The sequence below is a fragment of the Adiantum capillus-veneris genome, chromosome 28, assembly GCF_014529385.1.
Source record: "Adiantum capillus-veneris isolate H3 chromosome 28, ASM1452938v2, whole genome shotgun sequence".
Lineage (NCBI taxonomy): Eukaryota > Viridiplantae > Streptophyta > Polypodiopsida > Polypodiales > Pteridaceae > Adiantum > Adiantum capillus-veneris.
This window is the reverse complement of record NC_140958.1, coordinates 11,815,743-11,835,511: the sequence shown is the minus strand read 5'-3', so window position 1 is coordinate 11,835,511 and position 19,769 is coordinate 11,815,743. Positions and strand designations below refer to the sequence as shown.

Sequence of the window (19,769 nt, the reverse complement as noted above, 5' to 3'; positions counted from 1 at the left end):
GACACATCCTTTCGGCGAAGAGTTGCAACCATTGGGCGAAGAGTCGCACCCGTAGAGCGAAGGGGTGTGACCAGTCGTCGAAGGAGTGTGGCTTTTGGCGAAGAGGTATGTCTTTTGGGCGAAGGGGTGTGACCATTCGAGAACAGGAGTCCTCCTGGGTTAGTCACACTTCGCATCTACATCTGTAATGAATCAAGAAGAGTGTAACAAGTCACAATCGTGACATTCCCTCCCATTTACATTAAAACCCCGTGTTCAGATGAAAGTCTTCCGCTTTTCAAAGAATTCTTGAAGGAGGTTTGGGTACTGCTGCATATCTTCATTCGTCTGCCAAGTTGAGTCTGACTCATCAAGATCCATCCACTTGACAAGAAATTCCGTTGTGATCTTTCGTCTTGTTTCTTTTTGTCTCACATCAAGAATCTTTTCTGGAACAAGAATTATGTGTTCATCTTCAATTTCTGGCACATAAGAAGATAAGTCTAGAATTGGGGGTATGTATTGTTTGAGCCAAGAAATGTGGAAAGTTGGATGAAGTTTTCCCCATGAGAGTGGAAGTTCCAACTTGTAACTGACAACTGAGTACTTCTTGATTATTTTGAAAGGTCCATAGAAGCGAAGGCGCAACTTTGGAAAGACCAATTTCACAGTTTTGTAGCAATGAGGTGCTACATATAATAAAACCAAATCTCCCTCTTGGAAATCTGCATGTCGTCGATGTTTATTGGCTTGCTTCTGGTACTTTTGTTAGACATGAACCAACTTTTCACGTACTTAAATAAGTACATCTTGCATTTCTTGAACCAACTGATCTGCTAGAGCTACTTTGTGTTGAAGAACAAAGTTTGTCGGTATAAGAGGAGTATGTCCATAAGCTGCTTGTAATGGAGTCATGCCAGTTACTGAATGGATAGAGTTATTGTATGCGAACTCTACAAGTGGCAAATACTCTTTTTTTTTTTTTTTGAGAAAAAGATCCTTCTATTAGTTAATGAAAACTGCCCATAGGGCTACATCCACCTCTGCAAGAGAGGGCTACAACAAGCATGGTGGGGAGACTCTCCCAATGAAAAAACAGCATATGTACAATGGGGCTAAATCAAGAGATGGGAGGAGGGAAAAGCCACACAGGTGGACAGTAGTGCCATCTGAGCACCCCCTGGACCATGGAGTAGAACGGCCCAGGGCACCAGAGTCGAAGGAAAGCCTCGCGGCGCTCCCGCATGCGGTCGGAGCTGCCCTATAGTCCCTCAAGCTGTCCTCTGAGAGTATGGATCAGCTCTAGCCAAAAGTCACGAACAGTCTCTGCTGGTGGTACAAGGCGAGCCTCAAAGATGCGGAAACAACGGGCCCGCCAGATGAACCAGAGAGCTAGGCCGCTGATGAGCTCCCAATACTCCGCTCTCTCACTGTTCCACTCCTGTGGAGTAAGGTCTGTAGCAGGCTGGAGTGTAGGTCCACCCCCCTGTATCACTATCATCCTGCTGGTGGAAGATAGCTCAAACTAAAGTGCCGGGCCCGTGAGGGTGGACCAAGCCGCTGCCCCCCAAGTGTACTGTCGAGCCGTGGAGAGGGCAGGCATCAGCCGAAGGACTCGTAGCCACACCTGCTGGGCCGAGGGACAGTCCCAAAGACAGTGACGCTGACTCTCCACCAACTGGTCACAGGCTGTACATGCGGCCGAGAGACCACTATGTACAAGCCAGCTCCCTACTGTTGTGGCTCTGTGTGCAACCAACCACTGGAACAAGGTGACGCGCCTCGGCTGTCTGGAGTCCCACAGCCTCTGCCAAAAAACTGCCAAGAACTCAACTGTGAGACCCTCCTCCTGCCAATGACGTGCTGCAGCGGGGCGGGCCTCACTCTGTGCTGCAAGTATATGACGTCCAAGCCGAACAGTGTACTGAAAGAAAGGGACTCCTGGGCGGTCTGCAGAAGAGAATGGGTCCCTCCATAGCCACTCACCAGGATCCCACTGTACTCGTGCCAGTGGACAGCACTCCCAAGCCCATAGCCTCCAGTGACCTGTCTCAAGAGCTGCTGGGTCAGGGTCTATGACGCAAGTCCTCCCACAGATGCCCACAACTCGGATCCTCTGGAAACAACACTCTGCTACCTGCGGGGCCTCTACTGCAACTCTCTGTAGTCGTCCCCCACCCTGAAGCTCGAAGAACAGGGCTGGGACAGTCTCTGAGCAAGCCCTGACTGAAATGAGAACCTCCAGTCGTGTGAAGGCTCCCATCCACCGGGGTGCTACTGGCTCGAGAGGCGTGAGCCAGTCAGCTGGAACTGACTCTGAGATGTCCTGACACATGCTCTGAACCCCTCTCATGCCCTGTAGCTGGACAACCTACACCTCCTCTGACAAACCTGTGAACTCTAGCCAGTCACCTAGAGAGCGCGCTGGACCTGCTGCCATGGGATCCCAAGAAACATGAGGCCTACTCCCAACCAAGTGGCCTCGCTGAGTGCTAACCATGGGGTTCCAGACAAGGGGCTGCCGTAGGCGCTCCTCCGTGCACGTCGGCTGTCTCTGCTCTAGGCCACGCCGTAATAGCTCCCAAGAACGAAGCAGACTCACAGCGAATCGGTCCTCCAGTCTCCTGCTCAAACCAACTCGACGCAACTCTGTAAAGATCCATCTGGTCGAAGGTTGCCAAGGGCCTCCTGACTGAGGCACCCTGGCACGAAGCCTCTGCAACAAGAACTCCTTCCAGGGCTCCTCGCCTGGAAGAAGTCCTCTGACGACGAACTTCCCAAGAAGGGCTCTGCTCTGCTGTGCTGGATCAATGATCCCAAGCCCTCCCTGAGAACAAGGAAGTGTGATGACCGACCAAGCCACCTTGGCTCGGGCAATCTGAGTGTCGCGACCTGACCAAAGGAAGTTCCTAATCAGCCTCTGTACCTAGCTGATGCAAGAACTCGAGAAGATCCAGCAAGAAGTGATGTACCACATAGTCGCCAACAACACCTGCTTGGCAACTACTACTCTACCAGCCAGCGAAAGTCGAGCTGAGCTCCAATGTAACAGCTTTCTCCTGATGGACAAGAGAAGAGGAGCAATCTGCTGCTCGGGGGACAAATCCAAACCAACCTGACAACCCAAGTACCGAACTGCAGTCCCTGGAGGAATCCACCTGAAACCCTCTCCTGGCATCCAATCTGGCACAGGAGCACTACCAACCGAGAAAACCACTGTCTTTCTCCAGTTGATCAGTGCGTCCGATGCACAGCAGAAGGTCTCCAGAGCCTGCCCACATCTGTGTAAATTGGCCTCCTGGCCCTCTAAGTACAAGGCTGAGTCGTCGGCAAACTCAGCGTCCAGAAGCTCATCTCCCCGTAGAGGGAGTGCTAAGCCCCCCAAACCAACCTGCTGTGACACCAAAAATCTGCTCATCGCCTCCGCATAGAACAGAAAGAGAAAGGGGGCAAGAGGACAACCCTGTCTGAACGATCGTGTGAGCATGAAGCGCTCACCACCTCTACCTCCTGCCAAAAGCACCTGACTGTGAGCCTGTCTGTACAAAGCTGACACCCCTCTGACCCAAGCCTCTGAGAAGCCCATCCTGCGTAGCGTGCCCTCTAGAAAGTCCCAGTCAACTCTGTCGTATGCCTTCTCAAAATCGAGAAGAAGAATCACAAGGTCCTCCCCACGGAGCTGTGCAAGCAATAGCCTCCCAAAAAGTGAAGATGTTGTCAAGGATACTGCGTTCCTTGACAAAACCTGTCTGAGTCCCATGTATAAGGCTCTCCAAAAGTGGCTGAATCCTCAAACTCAGAGCCTTGGCAAGAATTTTGTAGGCTGAGTTGAGAATGGTGATGGGGCGCCACTGTCGAATCTCATCCAAGGAGCCACCCTCCTTTGGAATGAGGTAAATCAGGCCCTCACTCATGCTATCCGGCATCACTCCTGTGTGCAGAATGTACTGAAAGGCACTACAAAGATATGGGCCAAGCAGGTCCCAGTACTCCAAGAAGAAGCTGGGAGTCAGCCCATCCTCACCTGGACAGCTACCACGAGGGAGGGCCCTAAGAGCCGTGTGCAGCTCCTCAAGTTGAAGAGGTAACTCAAGCCTCTGCCGCATCTCCTTAGTCACAAGACAGGGCATCTGTGCCCAAACTTGCTCCCTGCATGCATCCTGTCTCTCTGACTCGGGCTCAGCCGACAGTAGCTCACGGTAAAAGTCAGTAGCGACTGCACGCATATCCTCAGGCTCACAAACAACTGACCCATCGGGTCTCCTCAACTGATTGACCTTGGCATGCGAGTGTCGAGGTCCCACTGTCTCAAAAAAACCACCTATCACCCTGTCACCCACCTGAGTCCACTGAGATGCCTGTCGATGAAAGGCAAACTCATGGCGCCTCTCCTCTGTGCAAGCAAGCTCCTGTCGAGCCTGCTGTAACTGCTCCTCCAACCATGGACTGTCTGGATGCTGCTCCTGCATCCTCTGTAGTGAAGCAATGCCTTGTCTGAGACGCTGCTCCTCCTCTCTCTGGAGAAAGAAGTGGCTAAGCTGAGCTAGGCTTGAGGCCACTCTGTCTGCAGGTGGAGCCTGGCTGTCCATGCCCTCTGTCCATAGAGCCTCGACCCTCTCTCTGAGTGTTGAGTCCAACAAGACCCGCTCTAAGATGCGAAGCATCGTGCTCCCACTCCTCTGCCTATCTGCCACTGTGAGAATCACTGGTGCATGGTCCGAGAAGGATGTCCCTGCCAGGATGCCCACTGATCCCCCCAAGTCACTGAAGTGGTCACTAGTGTAGAAGCGATCTATGCGCGATAGATTCACTCCTCCCACTCTGCGGTCCGATCTAGAGAAGGCAAGACTCTCTGGAGGCCTCACAAAGCCAGAATGCTGCCATGTATCCGAGACCCTCAGCGTCATACAAAACCTCTCCCAAGCTGCTAACTCGACTCCATGCACAGTAGCATGGCTGCCTCCGATCCTGTCAGAAGGGTCCTCCAACATGTTGAAGTCCCCTCCTACACACCACTGGTCAACCTGTGGCAAAGACTCAACAATCTGTGACCAAAACTCTGCAAGAGCACTCGCCACATTGGGCGCATAGATGTTCAGGAAACCCACAAGGCTACCCTGAACCTGCATAGTAATCCACTGAGCCCTGCCTGGCACAATAATCCCTCTGCCCACAATGGCCTGCTGTAGTGAGTCCGCAATAGTCATACATACCCCACCCTGGATGCCTCCAAGTCCAAAAGCAGCTGACCAAAAGGTATCATAGCGTCCTCGCAAAATCTGACCACATCGCCGAATGCGGCTCTCAGACAAATGGTGCTCCTGAAGCATAAGGAGATCAATCTCTCCTCCCACAAGGCAACGCTGAAGCTCCTGACGCAATCGGCCCCGCTGTCGCTGAAACTGGGGCCCACCTAGTCCCTGCACGTTCCACGAGACGATCCTCATGGGGAGCGAGAGAGAACAGATGCTACCGCAGCAGCAAGACGAGCTATCTTCGAAGCAGGCTTGGATGGGGAGTAATCCGCATCCGAGCGTCCTCTAGATAGGCGAGACTGCAGTGAGTGCCTGGTCCAAGCCCAAGCAGAGCGAGCCGTGCGTAAAGCAACCTCCTCTGTCCAGGAGTCCTCATGAATGAATACATAGCAAGGCAAACACTGCGTATCAGCAAAAAAGTACACCACAATGGGTCTACATCCTGCTGAGTCTGGGGGTGTCACCGCAAACTTGGCCAGTGGCCACAACGTCTGCAGCAAATCTGTAACGCCAAGTTCTCCCATGTGGTGAGAGAACTCGAGAACCTGTGTATGCAACCATCCCACCACTGAGTCGAGGGACCACTCTGTCTCAGTCCTGCCACAGAGGGGGAAGGAGAAACCAACTGCTGAGTCCAAGGCCTCTGTCCCCCTAGCGGCGAGGAACAAAGCGTGGACTCTGAAGCAGGCTGCCTCGTGGTCTGCTGCGGAGTCGCCAAGAAAACGAGTAAACCCGTAATCGAAGAAATCCCAGCGGCGTCGGAGGTCAATGCTCGTCAAACCACGCGGGATAGCTGCAAGAGAAGATGTCTGAATCTGCAGAGGGGGCCGCATGAAGGGTTGACCCTCTCTCGCTAGGCGACTCGTGGCAAAGGCGCTGCCAAGAGATCTCCTAGCCGCCGGCGAGGGTCCAGTCTCCTGAGCCGACTAAGGTACTGAAGCAGGAGGAGGGAAAGAAGGGGCTGGGGGGGAGCGGGGGAGAGGAGAAGCGGGGTGGGGCGACAGAGACATGGGGGGGGCGAGGTGGGGGGTGAGCGGTAGCAGAGGGCGGGGGAGGGCATGAGGAGGAGGAGGGGAGATCGGAAGGCCGAGCGGCTGGCGAGGGTGAAGCGGAGGTGGAGGCTGGCGAAGGAGGCTCCTCCTGCTCAAGAGGCCCAAAGCGGTTCCCCGTGGGAACCCACTGCTGCTGAGTAGGCACCTGGGGGCCACTCTGAGTGCCAGGCTGTCGCTGTGGCCCCTGGCGTCGACGGCCACGGGCCTGCTGCCACTCCTCCTCCGCTGGAGCCCCAGGCTCGGAGGGTGGCATTGAATCTGTGCTCTGTGTCGCTGGCTGTGGCTGCGGCCCAGCCTTGGCAGGTTGGGGCTGAGGCTGGGGTGCGGGTCGTGGTCTCCTCCGTGGACAGGCCTTCGCTAGGTGGCCCATCTGTCTGCAAATGAAGCACTGGTTCGGGAGACCCGAGTACTCCACACTCTGTCGAAACCAACCCCCACTCACCCGAGGCAGAAGGATGACCTTCGGGAGCGTGTGGGTATCTCTGACCAAAACTCGAACTGAAGGGATGCCAGCCGCCTTGGCAGCTACTGATGCTGCCGTACGAGGTGTCTCCAGGACTGTCCCGATGGCGGAGCCAATCCTGGAGAGAAGTGGAAGGTACTCCCTCCGTAAACCCGGAAAGCAGACTGAGATGGGGATGTCTGCCTCCTCTACTAGCACATCCGAAGTCGAGTCAAAACCATGTCGCCACTGTCGAAAGTGGGCGCGTGATGCTCGGATGGCCAATGGACTCATAGCAATGACCTTGGAGGCCATCTCGGAAGTCTCGAACTCAATCTGGTAGTACCCCCGTCCGAGAATCTGGACATCCAAGATCTTGCCCACCTCTGCGAGAAGGCGGGCCTGGAGAAGGTCTCGCAGCTCTCCTCTGCTAGGTCGAGTGCCGAGAACCTTGCAGATGACCGAAGTCGCCTGCAAGCGCTCTACCTCTGCGGCAAGGCTCGCTTGCTCTGTCGGCGAAAGAGCAAGTCGAATGGTGGGCTCAATGGGGTCGGGCGAGGGGGCTTCAGGCGAGTCCCTCTGTGGCGAAGCTGGAGCCTCCATCTGTGTCTACTGCTGTGGCGTAAGAAGAGGACGACGAGAGGATGCTGCAGAAGGGCGCGCAAACACTGCTCCAAGGAGTTGGAACAGATGCCGAGAGTGCCGAAACTGCAGGGAGCAACCGAGGCGGGGGGCCCAAACTGATGGGTGAACGGGCCGAGACGGGGGGGGGGGGATAAAGCGGGTTTGGGCTAAGGGATGAGGGCGTGAGGCGGCAGCATGGGATGAGGCTGAGGGCGGGTGGCGGTAGCAGGGGGCTGAGGGCGGACAGAAAGGCTAGAACAGGGCAGCGCGAGGGGGGGGGCAGCAAAGGCAGAGGGCAGGCGGGAGGGATAGCAGGCGAGGGGCAGCGGGGGCTGAGGGCAACACGAGGAGGACAGCGGGCAGCACGAGAGGGAGGGAGGGAGGGGAGGGGGGGAGGGGGGGGGAGGAGGCGATGGCGATGGCGCAGTGGGAGAGTACAGCAGCAGCGAGCTCGTCAGTTAGTGGCAAATACTCTTCCCATGATCCCAATCGAATTTGTATGTAATGTCGAAGCATTTCTTCCAAAATTTGATTAACTCTTTCTGTCTGCCCATCAGTTTGAGGATGGTATGCTAAGCTGAATAACAAATTTGTACCAAGGGATTTGAAAAGGGATGTCCAAAAATGCCCTGTGAATTTTGGATCTCTGTGTGAAACAATAGACTTTGGTAATCCATGTAATCTGAAAATGTGTTGCACAAACAATTGCGCAACGTCTAGTGCCGAGGCAGCTTTCTTGCAAGGAATAAAGTGTGTCATCTTTGAAAACCGATCCACCACTACGAGAATCTGTGCATTTCCTTTTTGAGAACGAGGCAATGTAGTGATAAAATCCATGCTGACACTTTCCCACCTTTCTTGAGATACAGGCAAAGGATGAAGTAACCCTTGAGAAAGTTGTCGAGAAGCCTTCATTGTTTGACAGGAATGACAAGCTTTGACAAATTTGATAACATCTTGCAGCATTTGTGGCCAAAAATATGTTCCAAGTGCGGTAAGCATAAACAATGGCTAAAAATTCCTTGTCATAAACTGGGTATCTCATTTGTATGGCTGAAAATTTGCGGCTGTCAAAAGCAATGAAACGCTCATTCTGCATAAGAACACCTCCAGAAGCACGATCTGACGCATCAATCATGACCTGAAAAGGTTGAGTAGGATCTGCAATAGCCAAAACTGGAGTTGTCATCAAGGCGTGTTTAAGGGCTTTGAACGACTGTTCTGCTTCTTCAATCCATTGAAGTTTATCCTGCTTGGTAAGCTCAGTCAAAGGAGCTGCAATGTCGGAGAATTTGTGGACCTTGATATGATAGAAGTTTGCAAGTCCCAAAAAGGAGCGCACATCTGAGATGGTGAGCGGTAAAGGCCAATCCACTATGACCTGTATTTTCTTGGGATCGACTGCAACGCCACTGGCAGAAATAATGTGACCAAGGTATTCCACCTGATTCTTGAAGAAATCACTTTTCTTCTTATTGATGTATAGCACATTGGTTCGCAAAACTTGGAAGACAAGCTTCAAATGTTCCTTGTGATCAGCCATCGTTCGACTGAAAACTAAAATGTCATCCAAATACACGATCACGAACTTGTCCAAGTATGGTCCGAATATTTCGCTCATCAGCGTCATGAAAGAGGCCGCGGCATTGGTTAACCCGAATGGTAATACCAGAAATTCATAGTGACCATACTTTGTGCAAAAAGCTGTCTTGTACTCATCACCAATGCAAATGCGAATTTTGGTGATATCCTGATTTTAGATCAATTTTGGAGTAGATCTTTGCTCCCAGTAACTGATCAAATAACTCGTCAATGCGAGGCAGGGGAAACTTGTTTTTGATCGTCAACTTATTCAAAGCACGATAGTCGATGCAAAGACGCATAGATCCATCTTTCTTTTTGACCAACAGAACAGAAGCTCCAAAGGGACTTTTGCTTGGGCGAATATGACCTTTATCCAACAAATCTTCTAGCTGCCGCTGTATCTCTTGAGACTCTGAGTATGAAACTCGATAAGGGGCTCGAATTGGTGGAGGTTGGCCGGGGATCAAATCAATGGGATGATCCACGGGACGCCGAGGAGGCAAAGTTGTTGGTAGCTCATCGGGAAACAAGTCCAAATGTGGTTGAAAGAAGGGTTGCTACAAATAGGCAATGTTTGAGGAGGATTTAACTTCTGCTTCTTCTGCACCGGGTTTAACATCTCTTAACATGATTAAGACAGTAGCACAATCACGTTTTCGAACCAGCCGTTTGACTTGTAAAGCAGAAACCAATATAATGGGTTTGGCACTGAAAAGACCATGAAGCTCTATTTCCTATTGCTTGTGAAAGAGCCGAATTGAGTGATCTCTGAAACTGATTATTGGATCATACTGAAATAACCAAGACTGGCCAAAGATCAAGTCGTAATGTGACAAGGGCATAACTCAAAAACCAAGCTGATCCTGGTAATCCTGAATCTGAAAATCCAGCTTTTCAATCCTTTTGTTGCACTCGAGGAAGGAACCATCAGCAAGTTCTACTTGGTAAGCTGCCTCACTAGGTTGAGTTTGAAGGCGCAGTTTAGTAATCAAAGATGTGCTGATGAAATTAGTAGAACACCCACTATCCACAAGAACATTGATTGGCTGCTTGCCAACAAAGCCAAGGAGGCTGAGAACCTGATTCGAAAGATCCACCGGAGCAGTGACGTGATTCCGAGCATTCATCATTAAGGCACTTACAACCTTGGAAACTCGAACACAACGTGCTACTTGTTTGCCTTTGTCTGGGACAAGAGGTTGGCTGTGGATAGGTTCTAAAATTGTGGTCTCCATATGAGAATTCTGGCGAGGATTTGAAGGATTTGGCTTCTTGGGGCATTCATACCACCTGTGATCTCCATGACAAATTGTACATAATCCTGTACGGTTGGAGTTGGAGGTTGAAGGAGCTGATGAAGAGGATTGTTGTCCAGAGGACGTATTTGGCCGAAAATCACGACGACCATTCCTTCTATGGTTGGGACGATTGTTTCGTCGATTCGGATTATTTGCCGAAGAGGAGGCTCTGGAAGTGGCTGCTTGTCCAGAAGATTGGGGTCGAAAAGAAGTTTGTCCAGCAGAGTATTGTCTCGAAGAGTGAGCTCCTGAGAAAGAACGTTGATTCTGACCACCTTGTCCTTGGTAATTGCGTTGTGAAGAGCTTGCAGAATTGGAAACTCGATCACCAGAAAGGAAACTTCTGAATGGGCGCCAATTGTCACCAAGACGCTCAACATAAGCGATTGCAGCATCCAGTGTGGCAGGGTTAAATTTATGGACATCATCTCGCAGGGAAGGCTCAAGTCCGTCAACAAAACTGTGGAGTTTGTCGGAAGGACTAAGAGTCTCTATCTCAAGAGTTAATTTTTGAAACTCTGAGATGTACGTGGCCAAGGAACCAATTTGGCTCAGGCGGCGAAGAGAAGACCGGGCGTGGAAATCAGCATTTGCAGGCTCAAAAGCCTTGCAAAGAACGCGCCGGAATTTGTCCCAAGTAGCGGTGATTTTTCGATCTTTGATGCGGCGACGCCACCAAAGGAATGCAGTATCCTTTAGTAGAGAGCTAGCCAAAGCAACTTTCTTGCTTTCAATTTTCTTGCTTTCAATGAGATCAGTATTAGAAAAGTAAACCTCCATTTTGAAAAGCCAATGGTCCAGCACGCGCTTATCGCGGCGATCGTTGTATGGCTTGGGCAACTTTGCATCTATTTTCTTTTTTTGTGCTGTGTTTATTATCTGAAAAAGATATTTCAATTCAGGATCGTCTACCTCTGGTTCTGGAGCGTCGACTTGCTCAGGAACGGACTCTGCTCTACCGAAGAAACTGAATGGGTAGCTGGCTGCGTCCTCAAAGAAGAAAAGGCCTGCAGGACATCCAAACCTGTGGTCATCGATGCAAGACCGGTGGAGAGGGCCTCCTGGAGGACGGACATCTGTTCTCTGAGGATGGCTATCGGATCGTCTGGTGTAGCACTGCCTGTCTCTGACATTCTGACGGCTCAGAGGGAATATCTCGGAGAAGCTGGAGAGGTGTGGTTGCCGTAAAAGGGTGAAGCTGCTGCTGATGCTGCGTCCCACTCCTCTAAGAAATCTGGTCCAAGATCCGAATCCTCGATATCTTCCTCTTCGATAAGAGGTGTGTCGTCTGGCGTCAAAGGCGTGTAGTCCGGAAGCTGTAACTCGCTGTGAATCCGAACTAAAGGCTGCTGGGAAATGATGTCGTTTACTGAATCCACGCGACACTCCGTCAGAGAATAGACCAAGTGGGGGTACCGGCTCAGTATGTGCTCGTAGTGCGGCAAATGAAGAGGCTCGCACGTAACTATGATATGCCACACCACCCAGCCCTGTGAGCGCGAGGCATGTCGATGAGTGACATAAACCAGGTAATTTTGTGGCAACATTGCTGGCTGTAATGCAGGTACAGGAGCAGGCTAGGGTACCGGGATGAAGTCGGGAACCTGTCTTTCCTCTGGAACTGGAACTGGAGATGGGGAATCCGAAATGAGAATTACTTCCGGTTCGAATGCGGGTTCCGGTTCGGGTACGGGTTCTGGTTCGGGGGTATCTGGTATAATTATCACTTCGGGAGCCGGAGGAGGATTTTCTGGCAATATTTCTTCGAGCACCTTGTCTATGTACGAGAGAAAATTGACGGGCACGTCAAGGGCATCGTCTTCCATGACTTTGAACAAGCCCGCGTGTGCACCTGGCGATGGCCAGAATGGGTAGCGTTGAGAATTAGCAGAAGAGAGGGCGATGGATTTCCTTCACGCTGGCGCTGGTTTGTCATTGCGCTGGCTGCCGTTGGCCTCTTGTTTTTGTTTAATTATTCCCCAAAGGGGTGCCCAAGGGTGCCCACTTAAAAATTAGGTTGGGCGGCTGGCCAAAAAACCCTTTTAAGTAAAAGGGTGGCCTTTTTTTAAAATCCAACGTTGGCCTCTTAATTTAATCCCAAACGCTGCACAGCTGCCTATTAAATCGAACGCTGCTACCTCCTGGAAAAACAGCCAGCGTTGCCAATGTGGGCTGTAGTGTGAGTTGCCGGGTGAAGGGGCGGCTTGGATGCACTGGCTCGCGTCACTTGCGCAAGAAGGAAAGAGTGCAACTCATCTTGTCCTCGCGAAGAGTCTGGAATTGCAACCGGTACGCCGCAACACCTACTCTGTCTGCCATCTTCTGCTTATCTTTATGTATGTCTTTGAGAAAAGATTACCTCATGCTGACATGGGTCCTGGCCATCGTTCTTCTGCTTCCATACAACTCCGGGAAGGGGGAGAGTAGCGGCGAGGGTGAGAGGCTCACTACCTTCGGGTCCCGGGAAAAATTTGCTCTGATACCACTGTAAGGATTCTAGTCGCTAATCCTTAATTAAGTATTTAAACTCATGATTAAGACTTAAGAAACTAAAACTGAACTTAGAACAAGACTTAGAAGACTCTGTGTTTGATTGATTGAAAGTGTGATACAAGGGCTCCTTATATAGGAGACGAAGAGACATAAATGAAAAGGCACGTCTCCTGGTGAAGAGACATGACTTTAGACGTAAAGACACATCTTTTCGGCGAAGAGGTGCAACCATTGGGCGAAGAGTCGCACCCGTAGAGCGAAGGGGTGTGACCAGTCGTCGAAGGAGTGTGGCTTTTGGCGAAGAGGTATGTCTTTTGGGCGAAAGGGTGTGACCATTCGAGAACAGGAGTTCTCCTGGGTTAGTCACACTTCGCATCTGCATCTGTAATGAATCAAGAAGAGTGTAACAAGTCACAATCGTGACATTGTTCTTGTGGTACCAAGGGATTTCGAGCAGGACGTCAACACTTCCCAAGGGAATTACGTAGAAATCCTCGTGCCCTAAACACCTCTGACATTACAAACGAAGTTTGTCAATGATCGGTGTAATGGCAACATCCCGTCCGGGTGCCGCTAGAACTATCTCCGCCTGTGGCCTCGGGCTTGTCGAGCGTAATTCCAAATCGAGCCGCTAATTCAAGTGAAAAGAAGTTGGCCTTGGCTCCTTCATCAAAGGAAAAGAGGGCTTTCTGATCTTTCACTTTGCCCTAAAAGCGGCAAAGTTTTGTACTCTCATATGCGTAATTCGGTTCGGGCCCCACGCAATGTGATACCAGTTCTGCTTTTATCTGCCTTTTCTACCACGTTCCTCAACTGCTTTCGAACTCTCTGGCCTTTCTTTATCATGTTCTTCGGTGCCTTTTTAGGGTACTTCGCGGAGATATGCACAGTTTCTCCGCATTCAAAACGCTTCGCCTCTTTGATGTAGCTGATCCCCTCTCGAAGAGTGAGCTGGGGTCATGCTTCCTTTTCTTTCTTTTCTGGTGTGCTCTTCTTCTTTCTACTTTCATTATTAGAAGTCTGTTCGGTTCTCTGCGTTATGATTTCATCTGTGGGGTAGGTCAAATTGCCTCAATGAATGGCAAAACCCCGTTACGCATGACTCATCAGTTCCTGAATGGAGTTTGATTGTTGCTCTAAGTAGTGATCTTGGATCTCTGTAGGAAGTCCCAAGGTAAACCGCTCAATCTGTTCTTTGAACGAGATCTTCTTAAATGAGGAAGCTGGTAGAAAAGAGCTCCAGAATCTCTCGCAATATGCGTCCAATGTATCTTTCTTGGTCATCCAAAGATTGTTCCAAGCAGTTCGTATGTTGCGCTCGTACTCTTGAGTCAGCCGCCGTGAAGAAATAAAAAGCCTTTTAAATTTCAACCATTTAAGTAGCGCTTTCTTGTTCAATAGAAGAGTGGACTACCAAGTTCGAGCATTTTCCTTGAAGTAAGAGGTAGCCCTCCGAATCTTGGAGTGCTCTGAGTAATGTCCTCCAGAGAAAGCTATGTCAGACTGCTGTATGAAGGCCAAAGCCTTCGAGCATCTCAAAATCTATTTAATTGACTATCCACCTTCTTTAAATTCTCGAACTTTCTTACTTTCATCTTCCAGAAAGTCATACTGGTTGGCTTTATAAAAATTCTTCTTCCTTGCATAAACTCTGTTGTTGTCGGAGTTCAAACTATCCGAAGACGAGTCCTCTGTAGAGCTATCCGAAAGTGGGTAAGATTTAGACTTCATTTCCTTTTTCTTGCCCTTTCCGAAGCGTTGCTTTTTGCTTCGCTTTCTCCCTTTTCTGTCTTCTTCGCTCGAGTCGGAAGAGCTAGAAGAACTGTAAGAAGAAGAAGAAGAAGAAGAAGAAGAAGAACTCCTTCAAATCGCACACGCTTCTTCTTCTTCTTTCTTGCCGAGGCAAAAGTAGATCGACAACCCAAATAACCCGGGAAGTCACTTCCTTTCTTCTGCTTTTTGCTTTTGTTCTACGCATCAAAAAGCTGGTTAATCCATGTATCAACCACCTCTTCCAATTTTTGCTATGTAAATATCATGGGAGTAGGAGGTTGTTTGAGCGTCATTTTGAGGGGTGGCTCCGTTGTTTACTGTCACTGTGAGTGCACCTCGTCGAAGGAGATCTAAGTCAAAAAAAATTGTAAGCTAGGGTCCTTAGCAAAATTTATCATCAACTTTGTCGCATCATCGACCAATTTCCGATGTTCCATCTCTTCAAGCTCCACCTGAGTAGGCCGAGGTAGGGCCGTACTCCTCGCGTGAATCTTCTTCGTGATCTCTTCCAACATCTCCGAATGTAGAGGAAGTCGATTGTCCTTTGCTTGAATCCATAAGTGCTGCGTAAAAAGGATCGGATGGTAGAAGAGAAATCGGTTGCACTCTAATACCACTGTAACAGACTTGGACACTCCAAGTCAAGAATCTACCGCGACACGACAGGAATTCACTTTCAAAACGGTTCACAATTGGATTCGACACCAGCCCGGCGGAGTTCCGTGCCAAGAGATATTGGCCCCAAAGACTGGCGCCTCTTTCGATATTTCTTTTTGTATTAAATCTGTGATCAAAGTACAAGGGAGTGGGAGGGTCTCTCTCAAACTGCGTCCAGAGGCTCTACAGAGTGGGAGCCCTACCCACACTTATAAAGGTATACAAGGGATGCAAAAAGCAGAGTCCCAAAGCTGTCATAAACAAAGCAAGCATCTCTCAAACCATTGCTTGGTAAATACAGCAACTCACACAAAGCAATTTTTCCCAAAAGCTTCACTTAGCAATTGCGTAGGCTTTTCTTGCTGCTTTTTCCCAGCGCAAAAGCTGCAATTCCGTATGACAATGCCACATTAGCAGTCCGTATTTTTCGTCACGATTTTCGGGGATCTGTATGGCAGTGCAACGTCAGTCCTAACAGCGTGAAAACGGGGAGTGTCTGTCAACCGGGGAGGGTGTGTGCACTTTGCTGCCCCAATGTAAATGTGTCCAGGGCCATGCCATGCCACGTCGCCCATTTGTGACACATAGTGATTTTATCACTTGTCAATTTTGCTCTCCTATCTCCTACCACTCTTAAAGAATCCTCCCTAGTCCCCCTACGTCCCCTTCCTCTCCTATCGCCTACCCTGGCTGCTTTCCTCAAGCAATGCCTTGCAGCCAGCAAAGCTTGCACCACCTGACACGCACCGTATTGCACACTACAAAAGCAACCTACTCACAACGGTCTCCCTCCACACAGACAGCAACTTATCGACCTTATACTTTCACCTCTTGCTCAAACAACACCCTCGTGCCATCTCACCAATGAGTCACCATGATCTTACAACGTTTCTGGTTCTCTCTCTCTCTCTCTCTCTCTCTCTCTCTCTCTCTCTCTCTCTCTCTCTCTCTCTCTCAAGGTGCGAAGATGGCTGGAAATGTCACTCGTGTTGACCAGATACACAAAACCTAAACATAGGCAGAGAACCTTACCTGCCACCGCCCGCTACACTCATGGCATAGATGTGATTATACTTGTGGTGGAAGTGTCCCTATCAAAAGAAAAATGTACTTCATAACTTAGCCCTTCTGGTAAATATACAAACTATATCATTGCACTTGTCAAAGTCAAGAATATTTTACCATGCGCAATTGGTTGAGCGCATCCATGTAGTCGAGGTCAAAGTCCCTCCAAACCAATGGGAGGAGTCCAACACATAAGGCGGTCTGCTCAGGTATGGGAGCGCTGCACACAAGACAATTCCACTTCTATATCATGTATACTAGTACGGCCGCTCGGCGGCCTCTCTCTCTTTCTCTCTCCCATTTCCGAGCAGCCTCTCTCTCTTTCTCTCTCCCATTTATCCCCCTTTGATCACTCTTGTTTTCAATTGGGCTAAAGTGAAGGTCTTCCCAGAGGAGTAGACTAGGGTGCACCCTGGACCTAGGGAACTACAGGACCATCATGATAGGCCATACCATGGCCAAGCTTTATCTAGCAATACTTGAGACAGAGATCAATTCCTACACAAAGAGGGATGGGCTTCACGTCCCTGGCCAGGCAAGTTTTGGATGGGCCTTCTCCACCATCAATCACATCTTCGTCCTGTGTTGCCTCATTGATAGGGCAAAGGCGCGGAAGAAGAGATTGTACTGCTATTTTGTGGACTTCTACAAAGCCTTTGACACGGTCCCTCAGGAGCAACTCTTTCGACGACTCCAGAGCTTGGGAGTACCATCTGAGATAATATGAGCCATATATGCCTTATATGAGAGGGTGACAGGGAGAGTATGATACCTCATAGGTACCTCAGATCCTATTGCTAGCACCATTGGTGTGAAGCAAGGATGCTCACTCTCCTAGGCTCTGTTCAAACTCTACATCGACAAGATCTCAGACTATATTCTCGGAGTTGGTGGGGACGGAGCTATTCTAGCAGGTCCTCAAGTACATATTTTGTTATATGCTCATGACATTGTCTTGATTTCTGAGTCACAGGAGAGCTTGCAACGCCACCTTGGTGCCCTAGTTGATTTCTGCACACACAAAGGTTTGATAGTGAACCTTGGGAAGGTGACATCGTCCACACTTCCATGAGCATCCGGAGAGCCACAGTTTTCTCATTGGTAGGCGGTCAGGTAGAGGTGGTGGAGTCTTATGGTTACCTTTGCCAGTTCACCATGGCGCTTTACTATGGCAAAGGCGGCCACAGATCCACTCACACAAGGGTATGCAACCCTAGCCATGCTAGAGCGGAGATGTAACTAGGCACACTTGCAAGAGCCCTGCACCAAAGGGTGGCTTTTTGACACTATGGTCATTCGAGCCTTAATGTATGCGGCAACAGTAAGGGCCCCAGGCAACACCACCTCGACCACTTCTTATTAGAGGTTCATCACCATAGAGAGATTGCGGCTATCATAGCAGACGGTAGGAGACAATCCTATCTCATGGATTTCTTCCAGCTTCTCTCAGCTCCACGAGCACCCACCCCACAAAAGGGGGTTACTCTGCAGCAAGCTGAGGGAGTCGGAGCCAGGAGACGACCACAGGCCCCAAGAGACTCTACCGTAGACAGAACAAGGAGATTCATACTCGACAACACCAGGCTCCACAAGAGCGGAGGGCCCAAATGCAGGACCCGGCGGCTTGCATACGAGCGACTCTTACCCTACATCCACCTATCATGTACTTCATTTTAATACGTGCTACCCTTAGCCAAGGCGGGCTGTTAATAGCAGTGTCACTTGGATTAATTGAGAACTAAGAGTTTAAGCTCCCTTTACAAATCGTTAACAACTCCGTGACTTATCAACATGATTAAAACAATTTAAGTTAATGATAGTGATGGAGTTTACTTCCATGTCGCTTTTACTGTATCAATTAAAACTCTCTCCTCTGTGTGTAGATGCTCTCTTTTCTTTAATTTCCCTTAAGGGCTTTGCAAAACTCTCTCCTTCGATTGTGGTCAAGAGTTCTCAAAACTCTCGTTCAATTGGCGTTATTCTCCTCTTCAATTGCTGACAAGAGCTTGCAAAAAGCTCTCTAAACTCCCTCTGTCTTTGTGTCCCCTTGTTGGAAAGAATTTGAACTCTCTCCATCTCTATCTCTAATTTCTTCTGCCAAAATTGCCAACAACAAGCATCAAATTTCTCATCCAATTCTCTTGATTTTCCTGTCCTCATGCCCTATATTCCCTTGGTAATCCCGCTTCCAGAGAGAGAGAGAGAGAGAGAGGGAAGAATCCTTCCTTTGAATTGTTGGGCCTCCTCTCTCCAAGAGAGAGAAAAGAGAGAGAGAGAGAGAGAGAGAGAGAGAGAATCTTCCTCTTCTTCAAGGTTGAAAGAGAGAGAGAAAATCTTCCTTTTCGTCAAGCCGAGAGAGAGGATTTATTCGAGAGATAATAGCCTTCAAGCACCCCAAAATAGGGATAGGGAGAGAGAGAGAGAGAGAGAGAGAGAGAGAGAGAGAGATCCCGCTCCCTTCATGCCCGGTTCCTCCTACTCAACCCTTCGTCATGCTCGTACTCGCTTTCCCTACTTCACCCCTATCTCCCCTCTCCTTCCTCATGCAATCCATTCGTCGTGTCTCCTCCTTTTCCTCGCTTTTTTTCGTTTTTAGGCTATATATTAAAAAAAAAACCTTCTTTGCTTGTCACGGTGGCGTGACAAGCCGCCTGATGATGTGGTAGGGTTACAACGAAGGTGCACAAAATTCAGTCCTGCTAGTGCCGAACAGGGTCGCCATGGGGTGATAAGCATTTTTCACTTTATCAACCTGCTCGCTTGAGCTCTATGTCGTGCGCTATGAGTGCATCTTCTCTCCCCTACGCCCTCCTTCACTGCCTGCCGCCATGCCTTCTTTTATTTTCCTCTCTTCACACACACTAAGCCCTATTGGGCGGCCTTGCTATGGGCGGCCATTGGGTCCTTTGATTTCTTAAAGGCACCACATTTGGCTTGTGTATCAGCTAAGGCATTGCCCATCACAGATTTAGCATGCACACCAACCAAAGCATTGCTTAGCGCGGCTTTCAATTTTTAGCAGTCCTTGACTGACAATAGCATCGTGAATCTTGTTACCCATTTCAGTGTCTTGGATAGTGCCACAGCCTTCAAGATGCAAGTATAAGTGATAGAATTTTGCCAGAAGGCCTTCTCTTCGCATTCGGTTAATAGATTTTGCACTGAGATCATCAATAACTTTATGTGCTTCCATAAGGGTACTACATTTGAAATACATATTGGGTAAGGCACTGCCAAATAAGACTTCCCTTTTCGACATTCCCCACCATCCATGTACTACAAGAGATGACATTCCAAAAAACATTTTTAGTTGGAAACTCATCAAGCACTTACTGCTCTACTAACTGCATGATATTCCAGAACGTGGTTAAAGCCCAAAAATTCTGAAATGGCACATTGACTGAGGCGAACAAACACGTACGGAACTGGCCCCCGGTAAAATGTAAATTGGCAAAATCTTAGCAACCATAACTTTGATTGCCGATCTGAAGAGATCGACACGCACCACAAGATAAGCACCTCATGCCCATGCAATTACTTTATCTCT

The 19,769-nt window shown here is 49.5% G+C and overlaps 1 protein-coding gene across 1 annotated transcript in view; it reads right to left on the bottom strand.

Moving 5' to 3' along the window:
• The window catches only part of LOC147420062 (uncharacterized), a 34,520-nt gene extending 15,039 nt beyond the window's left edge, over nt 1-19,481 (bottom strand). The window contains exons 1-3 of the mRNA XM_086504484.1: nt 19,204-19,481; nt 16,340-16,442; nt 16,190-16,248 (exon numbers count right to left, since the gene is read on the bottom strand). Of these exons, the coding sequence (XP_086360610.1) occupies nt 16,190-16,248; nt 16,340-16,442; nt 19,204-19,481 (440 nt within the window). The remainder of the gene's footprint in view (nt 1-16,189; nt 16,249-16,339; nt 16,443-19,203) is intronic.
• Between the last annotated feature and the right edge of the window lie 288 nt (nt 19,482-19,769).